Source organism: Chelonus insularis, unplaced genomic scaffold (assembly GCF_013357705.1).
Source record: "Chelonus insularis isolate UGA/USDA-ARS -01 unplaced genomic scaffold, ASM1335770v1 contig_403_pilon, whole genome shotgun sequence".
Lineage (NCBI taxonomy): Eukaryota > Metazoa > Arthropoda > Insecta > Hymenoptera > Braconidae > Chelonus > Chelonus insularis.
Genome location: NW_023276560.1, coordinates 229,694 through 246,920, shown reverse-complemented (window position 1 = coordinate 246,920; position 17,227 = coordinate 229,694). Strand labels below are relative to the sequence as shown.

General features: G+C 27.5%; 7 protein-coding genes across 9 annotated transcripts; 2 read left to right on the top strand and 5 right to left on the bottom strand.

The window, feature by feature from the left end:
- Nucleotides 1-307: 307 nt before the first annotated feature.
- Nucleotides 308-1,656, top strand: LOC118068899 (alpha-ketoglutarate-dependent dioxygenase alkB homolog 7, mitochondrial). 2 transcript variants are annotated; one of them, XM_035086637.1, is made up of 6 exons: nucleotides 391-442; nucleotides 687-780; nucleotides 875-956; nucleotides 1,020-1,193; nucleotides 1,282-1,409; nucleotides 1,484-1,656. In XM_035086637.1, the coding sequence occupies exons 3-6, from the start codon at nucleotides 918-920 to the stop codon at nucleotides 1,617-1,619; spliced, it is 477 nt and encodes a 158-aa protein (XP_034942528.1). In that variant the 5' UTR covers nucleotides 391-442; nucleotides 687-780; nucleotides 875-917; the 3' UTR covers nucleotides 1,620-1,656. The 2 variants fall into 2 exon arrangements, with proteins under 2 accessions (XP_034942527.1, XP_034942528.1); XM_035086636.1 differs by having other exon boundaries at nucleotides 308-442; nucleotides 687-956.
- A 70-nt stretch (nucleotides 1,657-1,726) lies between these two features.
- On the bottom strand, nucleotides 1,727-3,867 carry TfIIS (RNA polymerase II elongation factor). The gene is made up of 4 exons (XM_035086635.1): nucleotides 3,636-3,867; nucleotides 3,268-3,445; nucleotides 2,822-3,177; nucleotides 1,727-2,722 (listed from the first exon to the last, which is right to left on the bottom strand). The coding sequence occupies exons 1-4, from the start codon at nucleotides 3,702-3,704 to the stop codon at nucleotides 2,387-2,389; spliced, it is 939 nt and encodes a 312-aa protein (XP_034942526.1). The 5' UTR covers nucleotides 3,705-3,867; the 3' UTR covers nucleotides 1,727-2,386.
- A 276-nt stretch (nucleotides 3,868-4,143) lies between these two features.
- Apt1 (Acyl-protein thioesterase 1) lies at nucleotides 4,144-6,507 on the bottom strand. Its single transcript, XM_035086638.1, has 7 exons — nucleotides 6,314-6,507; nucleotides 5,879-5,910; nucleotides 5,682-5,747; nucleotides 5,564-5,611; nucleotides 5,229-5,475; nucleotides 4,975-5,139; nucleotides 4,144-4,868 (listed from the first exon to the last, which is right to left on the bottom strand). The coding sequence occupies exons 1-7, from the start codon at nucleotides 6,359-6,361 to the stop codon at nucleotides 4,821-4,823; spliced, it is 654 nt and encodes a 217-aa protein (XP_034942529.1). The 5' UTR covers nucleotides 6,362-6,507; the 3' UTR covers nucleotides 4,144-4,820.
- A 657-nt stretch (nucleotides 6,508-7,164) lies between these two features.
- On the bottom strand, nucleotides 7,165-9,974 carry Pop1 (POP1 ribonuclease P/MRP subunit). The gene is made up of 3 exons (XM_035086602.1): nucleotides 9,748-9,974; nucleotides 8,264-9,580; nucleotides 7,165-8,176 (listed from the first exon to the last, which is right to left on the bottom strand). The coding sequence occupies exons 1-3, from the start codon at nucleotides 9,866-9,868 to the stop codon at nucleotides 7,167-7,169; spliced, it is 2,448 nt and encodes an 815-aa protein (XP_034942493.1). The 5' UTR covers nucleotides 9,869-9,974; the 3' UTR covers nucleotides 7,165-7,166.
- A 444-nt stretch (nucleotides 9,975-10,418) lies between these two features.
- On the bottom strand, nucleotides 10,419-12,539 carry Phax (phosphorylated adaptor for RNA export). Its single transcript, XM_035086614.1, has 4 exons — nucleotides 12,397-12,539; nucleotides 11,624-12,236; nucleotides 11,229-11,507; nucleotides 10,419-11,153 (listed from the first exon to the last, which is right to left on the bottom strand). Exons 1-4 carry the CDS (start codon nucleotides 12,445-12,447, stop codon nucleotides 10,888-10,890), a joined length of 1,209 nt encoding a protein of 402 aa, XP_034942505.1. The 5' UTR covers nucleotides 12,448-12,539; the 3' UTR covers nucleotides 10,419-10,887.
- Nucleotides 12,513-14,359, top strand: LOC118068887 (RAB6A-GEF complex partner protein 2). Its single transcript, XM_035086615.1, has 5 exons — nucleotides 12,513-12,625; nucleotides 12,742-13,001; nucleotides 13,067-13,296; nucleotides 13,381-13,530; nucleotides 13,617-14,359. Exons 2-5 carry the CDS (start codon nucleotides 12,880-12,882, stop codon nucleotides 14,255-14,257), a joined length of 1,143 nt encoding a protein of 380 aa, XP_034942506.1. The 5' UTR covers nucleotides 12,513-12,625; nucleotides 12,742-12,879; the 3' UTR covers nucleotides 14,258-14,359.
- sage (salivary gland-expressed bHLH) lies at nucleotides 14,360-16,907 on the bottom strand. Of its 2 annotated transcripts, none has more exons than XM_035086616.1 (3): nucleotides 16,768-16,907; nucleotides 16,292-16,685; nucleotides 14,360-14,862 (listed from the first exon to the last, which is right to left on the bottom strand). In XM_035086616.1, exons 1-3 carry the CDS (start codon nucleotides 16,810-16,812, stop codon nucleotides 14,447-14,449), a joined length of 855 nt encoding a protein of 284 aa, XP_034942507.1. In that variant the 5' UTR covers nucleotides 16,813-16,907; the 3' UTR covers nucleotides 14,360-14,446. The 2 variants fall into 2 exon arrangements, with proteins under 2 accessions (XP_034942507.1, XP_034942508.1); XM_035086617.1 differs by having other exon boundaries at nucleotides 16,307-16,685.
- Between the last annotated feature and the right edge of the window lie 320 nt (nucleotides 16,908-17,227).

Here is a 17,227-nt window from a genome sequence, read left to right as displayed (position 1 = left end):
ACTCGAAATATGTACAATTAAGACTTATTTTTTTAATCAATACATTGTATTTGGTTGTATGTATTTTAGAACTGATATTTTTTTTATCTGGATCCAATTTACATCTAGGTTATGAAAATTATATAATATTTTATTATACATTTTATTTATTAATTTTCACCATGTTTAAAAAATTATTATTATATTCAAAATAAAATTTTAGTCATTAATTTATAGATTTTACAAAATTTAATTTTCGTTGATTCAAAATTAAGTTATTTAAACTCCGGAAATTCATCTTTTATCCAATCACGGCTCTTCAGGTAAAGAATTTGACAGTTACAGATGTCGTAATAATCACTGATGGCGAAAAATTTAACACAAATTGAGCTATTTTTATTATTGTTGCAATTTTTGTAATAATTATTAGAATTCAATTGAGCAACAAGCACTGACTTAACCTGTACGTATTTTTCGTGTTATTTATAATAATTCTACTTATCAATGAAATACATTTTTGTTTATTTTTAGTGAAAATAATCTCTTAAAAGAAGTAATTACTCTATAAAATTTTATTTACATGCTCGTAGCAGGTGTATTCGATAATTGTTTCTAACCTATAAACAAATGTCTCGGATATTTATTTATTATTGTTGTTAAATATCATTGTGGTTATGATAGATATCTAATTAATTTATGTGTTACAGCATTAAATAAAAATGACGACAAGCACTCTCCTAAGGAAACAGTGGATTTTTAATCAACTCATACGACCTGCAAGAAGTCTAGCTTCAAACTTAGGTAACTCTAACAAAAGTATCGAAAATGTAGAAAAAATTCAAAATTGGAAAGATGAACTTTTAACAACTATGAGGGTTTTTCCAAATTTTCTAAGTCAAGAGGAAGAAGATTCGTTATTTCGCGAAGTAGAACCATACATGAAAAGACTTCGATATGAATTCTCTCATTGGGATGACGTTAGTATAAATTCTGAAAAATTATTTGAAAAATTAATCAATTTGTTTTTATCTTTTTTACAGGCGATCCATGGATACCGTGAGACAGAAAAGGCGAATTGGAATAAAGAAAATATGAAAATTCTTGATAAAGTAAGAAAAATAGCTTTTCCACCTGGTATGCCTCAATTAAAATTCGTTCATGTCTTAGACTTGGCCGCTGAAGGAAAAATAAAACCTCATGTTGATAGTATTCGAGTAAGATAATTCAAAGAACTCATTACTTCATGCATTTAGTTATAAAGATTTTCTTTAATCATTACAAAACTACTGATCAATGTTTCAGTTTTGTGGCGATATAATTGCTGGATTAAGTCTTCTTAGTGATTCCGTTATGAGATTAACTTCAGTAGAGAAGGAAAGTGATTGTCGTGAAGATTTTTTTCTACCTAGAAGATCGTTATACATAATGAGGTTGATATTTATAGTTTCATGAATATAAAAAAGTAAACATGATTTTTTTTACGACTTTTTATATTTATTCACAGTGGAGCGGCTCGACACAAGTACAATCATGAAATCCTCGGTCCTGATGAGTCCATATTTGAAGGTAAAAAAGTAGAGAAAACACGAAGAATTTCAATAATTTGCAGATGTGAACCTGAATGCTCTCAAGATCTATGAGCTAAGTATTTTTAAACATTTTTGTTTGTATATAAATGATATTTTTCTTGAAAAAATAGAATTAAAAATTATTAATAAATAAATAACGTGATTTTAAGCATAAAAAACTATTTTACACACCAATTTATTCACATAAGTAAATCACAAAAAACCAGTGTACATTTTGATAGTAGGTATATTTTACCTAAATTAGTGAGTTGTACTTATAAAAAATTATGCACACAAATGCTGTCCAAGAAGCTTGGGGAAGATAGCGATTATGCAATGTTACAAATAATTCCTATGTTCATTTTTATTCAATCTATTGTAGCATCTATTTTATTACTGTTTTCTTTTATCGATAATTATTAAAATCCAATCAATATAATAAATTGGCATCCAAATCAAAAATAAGCATAATTGTAAAATTGGAATAGGAACTAGTATCTTCAATGAGCCTCTTATAGACATTGGTTGTTGAGTAGTCAACCATTGATTGATTTTGTTTATATAGTTTAGATGACATCATTAATGTCAAAAATCAGAAAAATCGGCTCAATCTGATTAAATTTATAAATTTTTATTTGTAAACACATGATTTTAAATGTATCATTGATCTTAAACGCATATATTACAGTATATATTTTTTAGTCGAATTCGCCGATTTTGTAGATCATGTCAATGAACAAATAAACTAAAAGATCAATGTCTCTGTTTTTCAAGTCGTTGTAACTTGTTTCAACTGGCAAAGAGTATAGAAATAAAAAATTATTTATCAAAAGAAATATTTAACAGAATTTCCATCGGTTTCCACAATTATTACATAGCACAAATGTTGTCATAGGTTCATCAGCTGATCGAGTTTGAACTTGATTGTATGTACAATCTCGTTGCTTGCACTTTCCACATTTTAAGAGATCAGTTTTGGTACCTTGAACAGTAGCAAGTTGAGCATCATTGATGGCTTCTTTTTTGAATCTGTCTCGTAATTGTTTAATTTCGTCACTCGCCATCTCTTCTGCAGTCATTACGGCAAGGCGGGCTGGTGTTATTGCTCCAACAAGGAAATTCGTTTTTAAGGTGGGATTTTTTACATCACGTAAATTTGCAACACGACTACGTACCTGAAGAAATATATTATAATTATTAACAATCTTACTTACGATATAATTTCAAAATCTTATTGATTGATAATATTAGAGTATTATTAAATTTCAATTTACTCTGTTTTTATATCTGTTATCAGTGTTCTTAAACTCTGCATAAATAGCCTCTTCCAGTTCTTCAGCTAATTCTTCAGGACTTGCACAAGCTTCTACATTCGCTCCATCAACTCGAAGAGCCGATGCAAGAAGTTCTCGACACTTTAGTCTGACAGCATCAGTTGTGGCAGTAGCGGGAAACGATGATTGTTTTTTGTAAGAATCTTTACTGGAAGTTTTTTCATCTTTCATTTTCATTTCATTATCTGTATGATCTCTGTCTTTTTTGGAGTCATCATCTTTGTTTTTATCTGACTTTTCTTCTTTTTTCTTTGAACTACTTGTTGATCCTGAATCCTTGCCATCTTTATTCGATCCTATTAAGAATTTTTCAATTAATTAATAACTGAAAACTATTTTGCATAGAGCTAATTATTAAAAAATTATAATGAAGAACAAAGTAATACCTGATAAAAACTTTTTCCAATTCTTGATTAAAGTTTTTGACAATGAAATGACTTCTTCATCTTTGCTAGATTTTCGTAGAGCATTTACAGTCATACCAATTCTTGTTTTTGTAAGGAGTTCTAAATCAACTGGTAATTTTTGGAGAACTTTAAGTAATTCCAAAGCTTGTTCTTGTCCCTGCAAATAAACAAAATAAAAAATATCCAACAACGACAGATACTAATTATTACAATAAGCTCCAGCTATGACCGAATATTTTTAAAAATTAATCATTCTATTAATTTTTTAAATATTCTTATGACTAAATTAATGTACATCAACTATTTAGATATTTTGTCCTATCTTCTTAATTTACTCACTCACTCACCGTCCCGTCACCGCTAGACATTTTATTCAACTTCTTCTGAATCCTAAGCACTTCTTCTTCGGCGTTCATATTGATAATCTGTATGTTTTATCAGATAAACAAAACGAAAAGCACGCGGCTTTTTTCAGAAATTAAACGAATCCAACTATTACGCTAGCTGGCAATCAGCAAACTGGCGATTGTAAAGATGGGGGATACGGATGCATGAAATTGATACGAAGAAGTCGAAGTAGAAATACCAACATTACAATGATAGCGTCAGGACGCCAATTGTAACTTAACCTATTTCATTATTACCGCCAAAAATTTAAATATCTATATAAAACATTTTCAACTCATTACAATAAAAATCAACAATAAATACATAATTTTAATCTTAATCATGTATTTTATTACTTATATGAAATATTTTTCTTACAATTTATCCAAATCATATTTCGCACTAATAATTTTGTATAACAAACCACACTTTTTTTGTCTGTATTGTTGATTAATCATTATTAATTGATTAATTGTTACAGTAATTTTATTGCATTAAAATTGTGATATTACTATGTAAAGATTAACATTATAGTTCATATTATCTGTGTAGTACTTTTTCAATTAAGTAGCTAAGTTATTACAAGCAACATCTAAATAAATTTACAGCCATCTGATTGTTATCATTATTATTATTATTATCAATAGTAGTAGTTTAGATTATTTATTTATTATGAAAACAATCGTGATGATACGGAGGACAAAATATGATCTATCACATAGTTAAAATGGAAAATCGAAGAATAATTGAAATTTTTCAACATTGTCATGTTGAATGTATCAAATGCATATATTTTTGCAACTTTCTCAAAGTTAAATAAATCTTTCAATAAATAAGTTAGGCGAGCATATAAGTTACTTATATAGGGAAACAACAATCCCTAATTCAAAATTTATCATTAGTCAAGTTAATTAAGTTAATTGATCTAAAGGAATGTTTGTTTACCTTTTTTTTTAAAAATTTTTTCTTTTTTTTTTATTGACAAACATTAAATATATTATTAAAGTAAACAACTATTGCCAATTTTTCTTACTCAGCTACTAATAAATTATCATATAGTCTCAATTTATTTATTAATAGCAATATCAATTAAAAGACTACTGATATTTCAATAATAACTTAACTTACGTTTTTTAATTTACATATTACGGTTTTAAAACTTTTTCTAGAAAAGCTTTGATATCACACATTTCCTGCAAAAAGAGTTAATGAATTTTTTTATATTGAAAAATAAAATATTAATTTAATCTACAAATGTCAACTATAATGTTAACAATAAAAATAAGTCATTTCACTAACCTCATCACAAGAAGAATGCATCATTTCTCGGTATGTTTTAAATTCAACTTGTGTCATGAATTTTTTTATAAGCGATGCAGTCATTTGTCCCCATTTATAGGGCACTATTGGATCACAATCTCCATGACACAATAATACAGGTGTATCTTTATTACCAACAGCACTCTAATATTAAATTAACATATTAGTAATAATAATAATAAAAAAGATAATTTATCCATTAAGATTTCATTACTTTGAATCTATAAACTTACAGCTGGAAATTTTTTGTGAAGTGGAAGCCAAGCAGAAAGAGCAATCACGCCAGCAAGAGGCTCAGGATAAGTAAGAGCACTGTAAAGAGCTAAAGCACCGCCTTGGCTGAAACCACCAAGGACGATGCGTTTTGTTGGAATTCCAGCTTGAACTTCTTTTTCTATCATTCCGTGTACCATTTCTGCAGCTTTTTGAATACCTTCTTCATCTTCTGGACCGGTTGCTTCTAAAGTTTTTAAATCAAACCTGTAAAATATTTTGCATTCATTACATTTATGTTAATTTTAAATTGATTCTTGAATTATTTTGACCATAATTTAATTTATTAACTTACCAAGAAGGCATCCTAAAGCCTGCATTAAGAGTGACTCGCATGGTAGGACTAAAAAATGGTTGTTTTAAGAATTTTATACTTTAAAATAAAACAAATTAATTTTTTTATTTAAACTTACGCTGTTGGACAGATAACTTTCATATGAGGAGATATAACTGCACCCATAGAGCTTGCCCATCCTTGTCTATAATGATAGATAACATTATTATTCTAGTTTTCAAAAAAATATTCTAATTATGAGTTGAAAAAAGTTATAAATGCTTTTGTCAATGTTAATTAAATGATAAATGTCAGCAAATAGTAACAAAAAATTACCCTGTATCTCCAAGTCCGTGGAAGAATATCAGCTGAAACAGGGCAAATATTGTGCATCAGTAATAATTTCTTAAGTATTTATTTATTAATAGAGTACTGTTTATCTATTTTGATAAAGATAAGTTAAGCTTATTCCTAGATTAATAAATTATGAAGAAATAGCTTTTTATTTTTTAATGCATTTATAAATAGTACTAAAATAATTATTAAATAATAATTAATAATTTTATACAATAACTAAAGAATAAATAAATAAATAAATAATAATAAATGAAGTAGATATAAGTAATTTAGAAATTAACATAATCAATTATGTAAGGGTGTAATGCGTTTTACAAAAGGTTACGTACGTCAACATTGATGCGGCTGTTTAATTAAATTGGTTATAAAATATAGAACAACTTTAATTAGAGATAAAAATATGATAATCTTTACCGTAGCTGTGTGTCGTGCAGATGCTGCAATGACCACTGGAGTCGTCATGTTTTATGAATTAATTTAGTAAATACACGTATGTTTATTAACAATAAAAAAACCAAAAAACGTGGAAGAACACTGATAATAAGTCAAATTCGTAAATACTATTCGTGATGTAGCGGCCGAAATTTTTCACCTAGGGATTGTTTTCAGATTTTTCCAGGGGTATGGTCATTTCTTTGGTGGCATGCATGGGTGGCTACATATAAAAGTAAAATTCCCTAAGATCCCTTGCATGCATTATGGAGCATCAATAAAAATAACATTTATATATTAAAAATAAAGGAAATAAGTATTATTTATAATGAATAAATAATTAGATAAATTAATTCATTTCACATGATAGATGTAATTATATAAAAATATTTGTAAAACTAATTATTGATGTCTACTAAATTTTTCACTTGTTAATTTTTCGCCGCCATGATTCTAGCACTTAAATGGCGTTATTTTTTGAATTCGTAAAAATATTCAATTAATTGTTTGAGCAATTATTTTTATAAAATGATTATTAATATTCGTCTGAAAGTGATAACTATCACCTGATATATGTGAAATAAAAATTATAATAATCTAATAAATATATAATCTTATTAAAAATTAAAACGGAAAATAAATATATTTTTTAAAAATCATCAATACAGTTAATATGTACAGTTATAATACATTTTTTCATATAAAAAGAACATTACTGAAATGTTCACTGCAATAAATTCAATTTCCAAATTGATAAAATACTTCAATAATTAATTGAGATTGTTATTAAACAACAATCAACAATTATTTCTGTATCACAAAAATATTTTGAATGTTATGAACATATATTAAGAATTTCTATACGAGCTAATCGATAATGTTTCGTTTGTGTATTTCTAACTAACACATAATTATTTTTTTTTTCTAGTAAATTTAATAATGTCTGCATTACTACGTAACCCCATCCAACTCCTTTCGATTCAGTGAATGAGAAATCTCCTTGAACTACATAACCCATTACTTCTCGATCACACGATTTTCTAACTTCTTTACATTGAGGAAGCCAAAGTTGTCTAATTTTTTTTAAATACAATTCTTTTATTCCATTTGTTGAAATTCGGGGAAAAAATGGTTTCATATTTTTTCTTGCTTTTGCTCGTTTTCTCATTAAACTTTTTAACAATCTTTTATGCTGCTTTCTCAAATTTTTTCTATCAGCTTCAAATACATCGAGTTTTGGTTGTTGAATAGGCCCATTGAAGTTTCTTTCTTGTTCAAATTTCTTCAAATCTTCGTCTGTCGGAATACAAATTATAGCAAACTTCTTTGGTCTTCCATGTCTTTCTATCATTATTTTGACAGGTATTAGTAAAGATTTATCAATATTTTTTACAAGCTGACTCAAAGTTGATTGTTCATTGGGCAATTTTCTTTTTTTCTTTGAATTATGGTGATTCGAAAAACTTTTAAAAGCAGACATCAATAAAGATAGTATATTTTGGTCTCGCAGAACATTAATAGTTTCTTGACCAGTCCACTCTTTAATTAGAATTTTCCACTCGCAGCAAAAAGGACTAGAAATTGCATATTTAATAAAATTTACTCTTCTATTGGGCGGATATCGAAAATATTTTTCCGTGAGTTCATTTGTAGTTTCTTCAGCTTCTTTTATGTATGAAGGTGTGTCTGGATGGTTGATTTCTGGTGATTTTAACATTAGACTCTCAAAAAGTATCGAACGATATTCTCGGAGTCCACCTGGTCTCACACATCTGTACACAAAACTTAACCAAAATGGTAAGGCCCAACCACTAGGCACAATGATGTCAATTCCAGAATTAAATCCTGAAAAAAAAGTAAAATATTTATATAGATGTTGAAAAAATTTTAATAGTTTTTAAAATTACTGTTAATTATTAATAAATATTTTACCAATAGCTTTATTTGCAACTTCAGTTCCAGGACATTGAATTAATATAATCGGTACTTTCGAAATTATTTTTTCGCTAAATCCTTCATCATGGGCAACACCAGAAACTAAAGCTTGACTTCTTAATTTGTTAATTTCACATGTTTTCTTAAAATGTTTCTTAACATTATTTCTTACACTAGCGTCCCAAAGGGGACTGTGAGAAGTTAATAAATCCAATTGATCAATACTTGGAGCTGGAGCTGAACTAGCAGTAGGTTTTTCTCTTTTTGGTGGTAGAAAAAATCGTGGATCCAAGACGGTTAATCCTATCACACTATTACGAGGTAATTGGCTTACAGAATTAATTTTTTGGAATGTCTCAAAAAATTTTTTTTGGCTCTCAAAGGCTTTTCGATTAATTAAATTTCGATACCAATGAGATTCCCAAGAATTTTCTACTTCTACTTCCATGGAATCAATGTCTGAGCTCATTGATTCTTGATGATTTTGGAGTGATTTTGGTAAGCGTAATGTTTCATTCAATACCGAAAGCGCTAGAGGTCCACGAAGACGAAATCTATTTAAAGAAAATTTTAGCAACTCCATTTTGCATCCTTTAATATTATTATAATTTTTATTTTCTAATAAATTGGAAGAATTCTCAACATTCATAAATGTTGTTGGAGTTTCTTTGAACTCAAAGCTAGAAATAAGCTCATTTAATACATCCTTATAGAAAACGGGATGAATCCAAATCCATATTGATTTTTCCTCTGTTTCTGTAGACTTCCATAAAAAATTAACAACACCTAACGGAATTCCACTTTTTGTATAAAAGGTCACATTACCTTCTCGATTCCCTGATATATAAGCTTTTGCTGCAAAGGATAATTCATTTTTGCAATGACCTTTTAAAGTAGTCGTTAAAATATCTTTGGGCCCACTTATTTCAATACAATTATAGAAAGAAATATCTTGCATCATACAATGTTTAGCTACTGCTCTGTAGTTAGCACGATAACCACGGTCATTGGAGTAATTAGCAATTTTGTATCCCCATTTTTCAATCATATGAAACCTCTTAGCATGCCATATATGAGTTTCTAACCATGTTTTTTCTTGTTGTCTTCTAGTATATTCTGCTAAAAGATTGCTAGGACGTCTCCTATACTTTCTTGAAGGTCGTTTACTCGGTATTGCTAAGCCAGATTTTTTCATCTGTTTTATATGAGCTTCTCTCAATCGTCGAGGCATTCGTTTTGCATTGTGAGACATTACTCGTCTCCTCATATGCATTGGAAGCTTTTGAAAGATCAATTTTGTGTGTTGAGGATTATCTAAAATAATGAAGAAAAAGTAGAAAATAAGTTACTTGTTCATTTTATTATTGTAATTATCAATTTAAAACAGATAATTTGTTAAGGAGTTATTTAAGTAATTTCATTGTAATATTTCATAATAATTCTATTTTATGTAGTTATAATAAAAAATGAATTGAACTCACCTAAACTTTGTGTCATTGTGCAAATTTCACCTGCTCTAGAAATTGCTAATTTAATTACTTCACTATCTCGAGATAAAGAGACATCTTTCCCAAGATATTGATTAAACTCACAATTCTCCATTGTTAAATTGTTAAAATAATTTCTTTACAAAAACTTCGTTTAATAATTTGTAGTTTTTTCACTTCAATACTATTAGCACAAAGCACATTTCTTCAATTTGATTTGATCATAACACACGTGTTACAAGAATTCGCACAAAAGTATACTTTGTGTTTACGAAAATATATAAAATTAAATGTGTGACAACAGCACCACAGTCGGACTACCGCCAAAATTTAAATAAAGTAAATCTAATTATTATAACTGAAATGTACTCTTTTCTCGGATTAATTTGAATATTTATAATTTGATTGATAGATAAATAATACAGTGATTATATAAACACAAAGAAATTTACTATGATATATTTTGAAAAATTATATTTTCACTATAATTTAAGGTTATAATTATCATAAATCAAAAGTATCAGTAACATAGCATGTAGAAATAAAAATCATGACAATTTATTCTTTTAGTTTAACATTTTCATTCGATTATTATTCTTAATTTTATTTTATACAAAAGTTAAGACAAATTTGGTAGTGATTTTGGGTTGAAAATATTTTTAGTGATCATATTACAAATATTGTTATAATTTATTGTAATAAAATGAATAAGTGAAAAAGGCAAATGTTTTTGACTGCTCAACATGTAACAAAAAAATAACGTGAATAAGTAATTATTATTATAAACTAATTACGATGCAATGGCATATAATCATTATGCCATTTACCATTAATTCAATACCAGTATTATTTAGTTATTTTACATCATTTTTATTTTCAACTCAATTAATTAAAATTATTTTTACTATGATAAATAGTAAAAAATAAATATTATAAAATCTTTGAGTTTTTATAAATAATACTGGCTCATGGATGTTTGAGGGTATTTCACAATTTTAATATCAACTTAGTATAGTAAGAATGTGACCTGTACAAAATATAAATTTTGTTTTGATTTTGTTGCAACAATCACAATGTAATTGTGGCACACATATCATATTCAATTTTTTAGCCAGTAAACAAAAACCTTTTTTTTCAAAATGTTTCCATGCTATCAATATCAACACCAATGTCTAAAAAATCTTCACTGTAATCTTGTAATTGTCTTTGAACTGTTACATGTTCAGAATGATCAGGATCATCAGTTACAGGACTTGGCGGAGGGTTGGAAACTGTACGATCTGAATCAACTGGAGTTCTGTTCATACCTTCACCACGTCTTAATCTAGCTTCCTCAGCAATTTGTTGAGTTGATAATTCTGCTCGTGTTAATAATGTCGGCAAATCATTCTCTGAACCATCTTAAAGTATTAAAATAAAAAAAAAAATACAAATTACGTTTGATTATTTAAAAAAAAATATAAAAATTATCTTACTTTCTAAATTTTTCATCAATTGATTTGCTTTTTCGCGAATCTTTGCAGCACCAGCTTTTTTCTTTTGTTCGGCATTTTCTTTCTTATCTACAGCAAATATTTCTCGTATCTTTTCTTGAGGGATGTAATCATCATTTTTGACTAAATATAAATAAACACCTCCTGGTGTTCGTCTTCTCGATCCATTCATTATTAACAGTCCACCATTCTCTTCAATTTCTTTAGTTTTTTGATAAAATTCTATGGCTTTTTGTTTACCAACAATACGTACTATTCTTTCTAAAATAAAATAATTTTTATCGTAGCATGTATAGCAAAAAATATTAATTAATAAATCTTTTTAAATACTTTATCTCAAACAAATCATCATGATAATTTTATAACTAGTTACTTACGAATAAGTGAATCTTTTTTCTCGTGGAGCTTTTCTGTTATATCACATGCAACTTGAGAATCTGAAGATTCAATAGTGATTGATAAATCCGAAATAGTTCTAACACAACCTTTCTGAGAATCTACATCCATTGAGCTAGATTTTTTTCCAAGTCTAAGTTTAACATTACTTCTATCCGCATGAGTTCTCTTGTTAGACGTTCTGATGTTTACGTCTTTTTCATCTTCTTTATCATCATCAGAGCTTCGATTGCCTAAAGTTTTATGACCATTCAGATGATAATGAATTGGTAAATCATAATTTTCTACGTTTCTTCCTTGATATAATTTTTTTGTAACACCACACGAAATTAAATCTGCAGTTAAAGCCTCTTCTTGCACTTGTGTATTCCATATTTTATATTTATCAATCTTATTGGTTGAATCTGATTCTATTTTTCGTCTTTTAGCTCTTAATTTTGGCCTTTTCATCTTTTTTATTCCTGATTGAGAATCCGAATCACTCGCTGATTCTGAAGACTCTTCAGTATCATCACTATAATTTGTTATAATCTTACGATGATTTGTAGGTATATGAGGTCTTTGCAAAATTTTATACGTGTCAAATGCATCAGGCTGTAAAATATAATAACAACAAATATGTAAAAAATATAAACGAGTCAAGACCAAATATTCATTTCTAACGTTTATTTCATTTAAAAAGAAAGTAATTAATTATCATTGTTCTTTAGTTTTGCTTTAGAGGTTATGAAATAATAAATAATTATTTCTTTACCTCTTCATCAACAACTTCACCATCTTCAAGATCGAGTTGTGCAGTATCCATTTTTGATTACTTTAATTTGGAATTGTTTAAAAAATTTTTATAACTTAAGGTTATTAAATTTTTAAGTTTTATAAATAATCATTTGAGCCGCTTTGGCAGCTTGAATGATTAGTTAAGTACATTGGTTTTTTACGCAATATATAAATGAGTATAAGTGAATACATAAATGTGTGTGTGTGTGAGTATAGAATAAAAGTCTATAACAAACTATATCAAATTTTACAATCTATGTATATTATGAGTATATGTTGGAGTAAAGTAATAACAAATACAACATATTTTGTTTTTATTTAGGACAAATGGAACTAGTTTATGTTTCAAAGGAATTTTATTAAAACAAATCATGTTAAGATTGAATTTTGGTGATAAAAATTAATTACTTGTATAATCAAAAAAATTGCTCCAATTTTTGTATATAAATATTGAGATAAAATGATTGAGGTAGTTGGAAAATTATTGAATGGTACTGCATATTTTTCTGGAGAAGTAATAGAATGTTATATTACATTTAGTAATCCGTTAAATCCTTATCATCAAAAATCTCAAAGCCACAGGTAAATGAAACAAACCTATTTGAAAGTAACTCAAATTCATATATTAATAAACTCTAAATATACAGCGATGTTTTTGAAGGATTAGCATGGGCAAGTGCTCAAGTTCATTGCCAATGTTCGGTCAATGATAAAATTGTTTTTGTAGAAAAAATTAATGCTATAAATCGAACAAAAGCTATAAATACAGATACGACATTTGCTCCATGGCAACAAGATAATGGATATGCAGTTGTAAATACTAAGCCAAAAATTTTGTTTTGTGATCTACGTCTATCACCTGGAGAAAGCAAAACATGTGATTTTTTTAAAAGTTATCTTTAATAATATTGATTATTTCTCGTAAATATTAATTTATTCGAGATTTAAATATCAATTTCAGATATTTACAGAGAAACTCTTCCAAGTGATGCACCACCATCATTTCGTGGACATGCAGTTAAATATGTTTATAAAATAACAGTGGGCACTCAAAGAGTAAATTCGCCGATAAAATTACTTAAGATTCCATTTAGAGTATTATCATTAAGTGGTAAATTAATTTATATTTTGTTACAATTGTTTTTTTATTCAGAAAATTATTCTTTTATAATAAGAAATGTATATTAATAATTTTAGAACTACCAGAAGTAACGATATGCAATGATAGTGTAGATTTGAGTCCAAATAATCCTTTTTTGGAAACACAAGAACGTGATACACCCTTAGATGTAGCATTACAAACACTCCAAAATTTGACAGCTCGAAGAAGTCCAAATTTTTATAATATAACAAATGGACGAGGAAGGGTTGTTCGTTTTTGTTTATTTAAAAATTCTTATAAACTAGGGGAAGATATTATCGGCACATTTGATTTTTCTAATGCTGCAGTATCATGTATTCAAGTATCAGTAGGTTTACAATCTGAAGAACATGTCATTGATGAATACAACCGGAGCAAAAGTAATCCAACGCTAGTTAATTATTATAAACATCATGAAGTTTGTTTTGGATTAAAATATTCCCAATTGATACTACCAATTCCACTTCATGTAACACCCGACTTCTCAACAAATTTGATAACTCTCAAATGGCGATTGCATTTCGAATTTGTAACAGCAACAAAATTAGTTGAAATTCCAGACAAGACAACATTTAATTGGCAAGCACCTTCAAATTTAGACGTTGAAACAATGATTTGGGATCTTCCACTACATATTTATCCTTCTACATATCCACCTACTACTGCTTTGTTGACTAAATATAATATTCTTATATAAATATCAGACATAATAAATATAAACTTTTATTTATAAACACAATAATAATATTAATAATATGAATTTGTATGATAAAGTCAATAATAAATCTTTGATAAAAAGTAGCTTTAGTAAATTTTTTAATAATTCCACAGACGTGTAAAAATAAAACATCGTTAAATGAATGAAAATACTTTTAAAAATTACATTTTACACATGTGGGTTATAACGGTACTGATGCTCTTCAGATTCAGGAGATGTAAGTCTTCTTGACGGTGGTAAAGTTGGTGGTGGTGGTGGTGGAATAAAGGGGGTATGATAATCATATCTGTAATACGCTAAAGATTCCCATCTCGGTGGATGTTGAATATCGTAAGAGCTTGTTGTTGAAGAAGTCGCATAATAATTTGTTCCCTCAGATGTACATGGTACATAAGGAGGATACTGAGGTTCCAAAAGACTTTGCAAATGTCTTATATAAGTGATTGCATGTCTCAATGACTCAATCTTTGACAATTTTTTCCCAGGTGGTTTACAAACAGGCAACTTTGATCTTAATAATTCGAAAGCTCGATTCATATCACGCATTCGTGTGCGTTCTCGGTCACAAGCTGATTTTTTATAATCTGAAACAGATTTTTGTCATTATTCTTTTACTTCATTACTGATTATAAAATAATAACTATTTATATTGTTAATAATAGAAATAGTTTATTACTTTTAGTACTCACTAGACATGTATCATGTGTATGTATAATAAACAAGAGAAGACATGTATAAGAAACAAATGAATCAGTTAGTTTAAAATGGCATTAGTAAATTCATAGTTAACCAATAAATATTAATTAATTAAAAAAAAAAAAAATTACTTTTAGATAATTGAAAAAATACAATTTTGCAATGGATGTTTCGATACAAAAAAGTAGAAAAGGAACTCAATTAAATAATACTTATTATTTTCGTCAACCTCTTCCTCGTCCCCGTGAACATATGACACTTTTATATATCATATCAAAAGGATCAAAAAGTAAATTTTCAAAATATAATTTGAATTCAAGAAAATTTAAAAATACTAATAAAGTACATCTTCATCAATCATCTAAACATATTGCCATGATATCTTATGATCATTTTAATCAAAATGATAATAAAAACTCACTGATACATGACCATGAATTGATGAATAATAATAATAATACTAAAATTGTAAAGGAAAATAGTAATTTATGCAATGATTCGAAAAATATAAAAAATATTCCAAGTGAAATTGAAAATAATACGACATTAAAACCAGATTTAATATCCCACGAATCATATTCAACAATTATTCATTCATTAAATTCCGAAGAAAATAAAAATCTTGATGGTGAAGACAAAAAAGTTAATGAGCAAGAAAAAGAAAATAATTTTGAAAATATTATTAAAAAGAATGAAAATTCTGAAAATATCGAACAACCATTAAAATTATGGAAAGAAAATTTTCATGTTAATGAAAATAAATTACATGATTCAATTAATGTAAATAAAATGAAATCGCATAATCATAAGCAACAATTTAATATTGATAATTTAAATTCAATGAAAGAAAAAAAGAAGCATTTACATATGAATAATTTCGAAAAAATATCTGATAATTGCAACAATAATGAAGAATTGAATAATATGGAAATAGAAAAAAGTTGGTGGAGATTAATAATAGATTTTTTTAATTTTTTCTCGGTAAAAAGGGACTGTAATGGAGATAATAATTATAAATCTAATATAAAAAAGTTTAAACTAGAAACAACAATTGCTGCTAAACCTGGCTATCCTGATATCTACAATGCTTATCGATTATCATTAGGGCAAAATATTACATCAGACTATCGTCATCATGAAGACTTTGATAATGTTATTAGTAAGAAAATTTCAAAAAAGAAGAAGAAGAAAATAAATAATAATCAATTTAATGAAAAATCAAAGATGAGAAAAATGAGTAGTCCACTTTGTTAAATAGACTTTAGAAATGAAAGAAAAGATTGCATATAAATATTAAAATATATAAATTTGCTGTACCTGATGATAAATTACCTTTCTCAGATTGAGATGGTTCTCTTTGGACAGATTTAATTTTAGTTTGATGTAAAATTTCCAAATGAGAGTGAGGAGTAACAGTTTCCGGTTCAGGAACTCTGATAACAAGCACACCATCCGAAGGAATCGATCTATTATGAGAATCTTCAACTTGCCAACGTCTTCGTAATGATTGTCGACGCATTAATTGTGTTTCTTCTTTTACTTGGTTCAACGAATTTTCTTCTTTAATATTAAAATGTTGCTGATCTAGACTACTCGCTGATTCAGGTACTTGTTCAATTACCAAACACTGTGATCGTTTTACCATTTTATCTAAATCCAAAAGTACTGGTGATCTTCTAGAAAATTCGTCATCGTTGCTTTCATTACCTGACTAAAATAATATCCAATTGAACCTTTTAATTATTTTAAATAAAATAATTTATTTCCACCATTCTATAATTATATATCAATACCTTACTGTCAGTAAATTCACTTTTACATTTATTTTTCTCTTCCATTATTAATAATTTGACTATTGTTAATATTAAGAATTGATTAAAAATTATTAATTATTATAATTATTTTGCCCACAATATGATAAAATAATAACCACCCAATTTTTATATAGTTGACTGTCTTATCCAAGATGTCACGTGTGACTATTGGAGAACCAAGTTTTTCTTCGGATAAAATGTAGATCGAAGGCGGACAGTTATTATTAATGTTAATTTTATCCGTTTGTTAAGTATTCAGGTGTTCTGCCAGAGGTTCTCATACAATCAGTCATAATTTGTTGGTGTCATCGATTGTTTGATCATCAATCGAAATACAGAATCGAAGTCGTTAAAATATGAACCCAACTTCTTTAATCCGTTTATGAGTCTCTTTCTAATCCTATTAAATTATTTTATGTTCCATCTGTTTAATTACTTA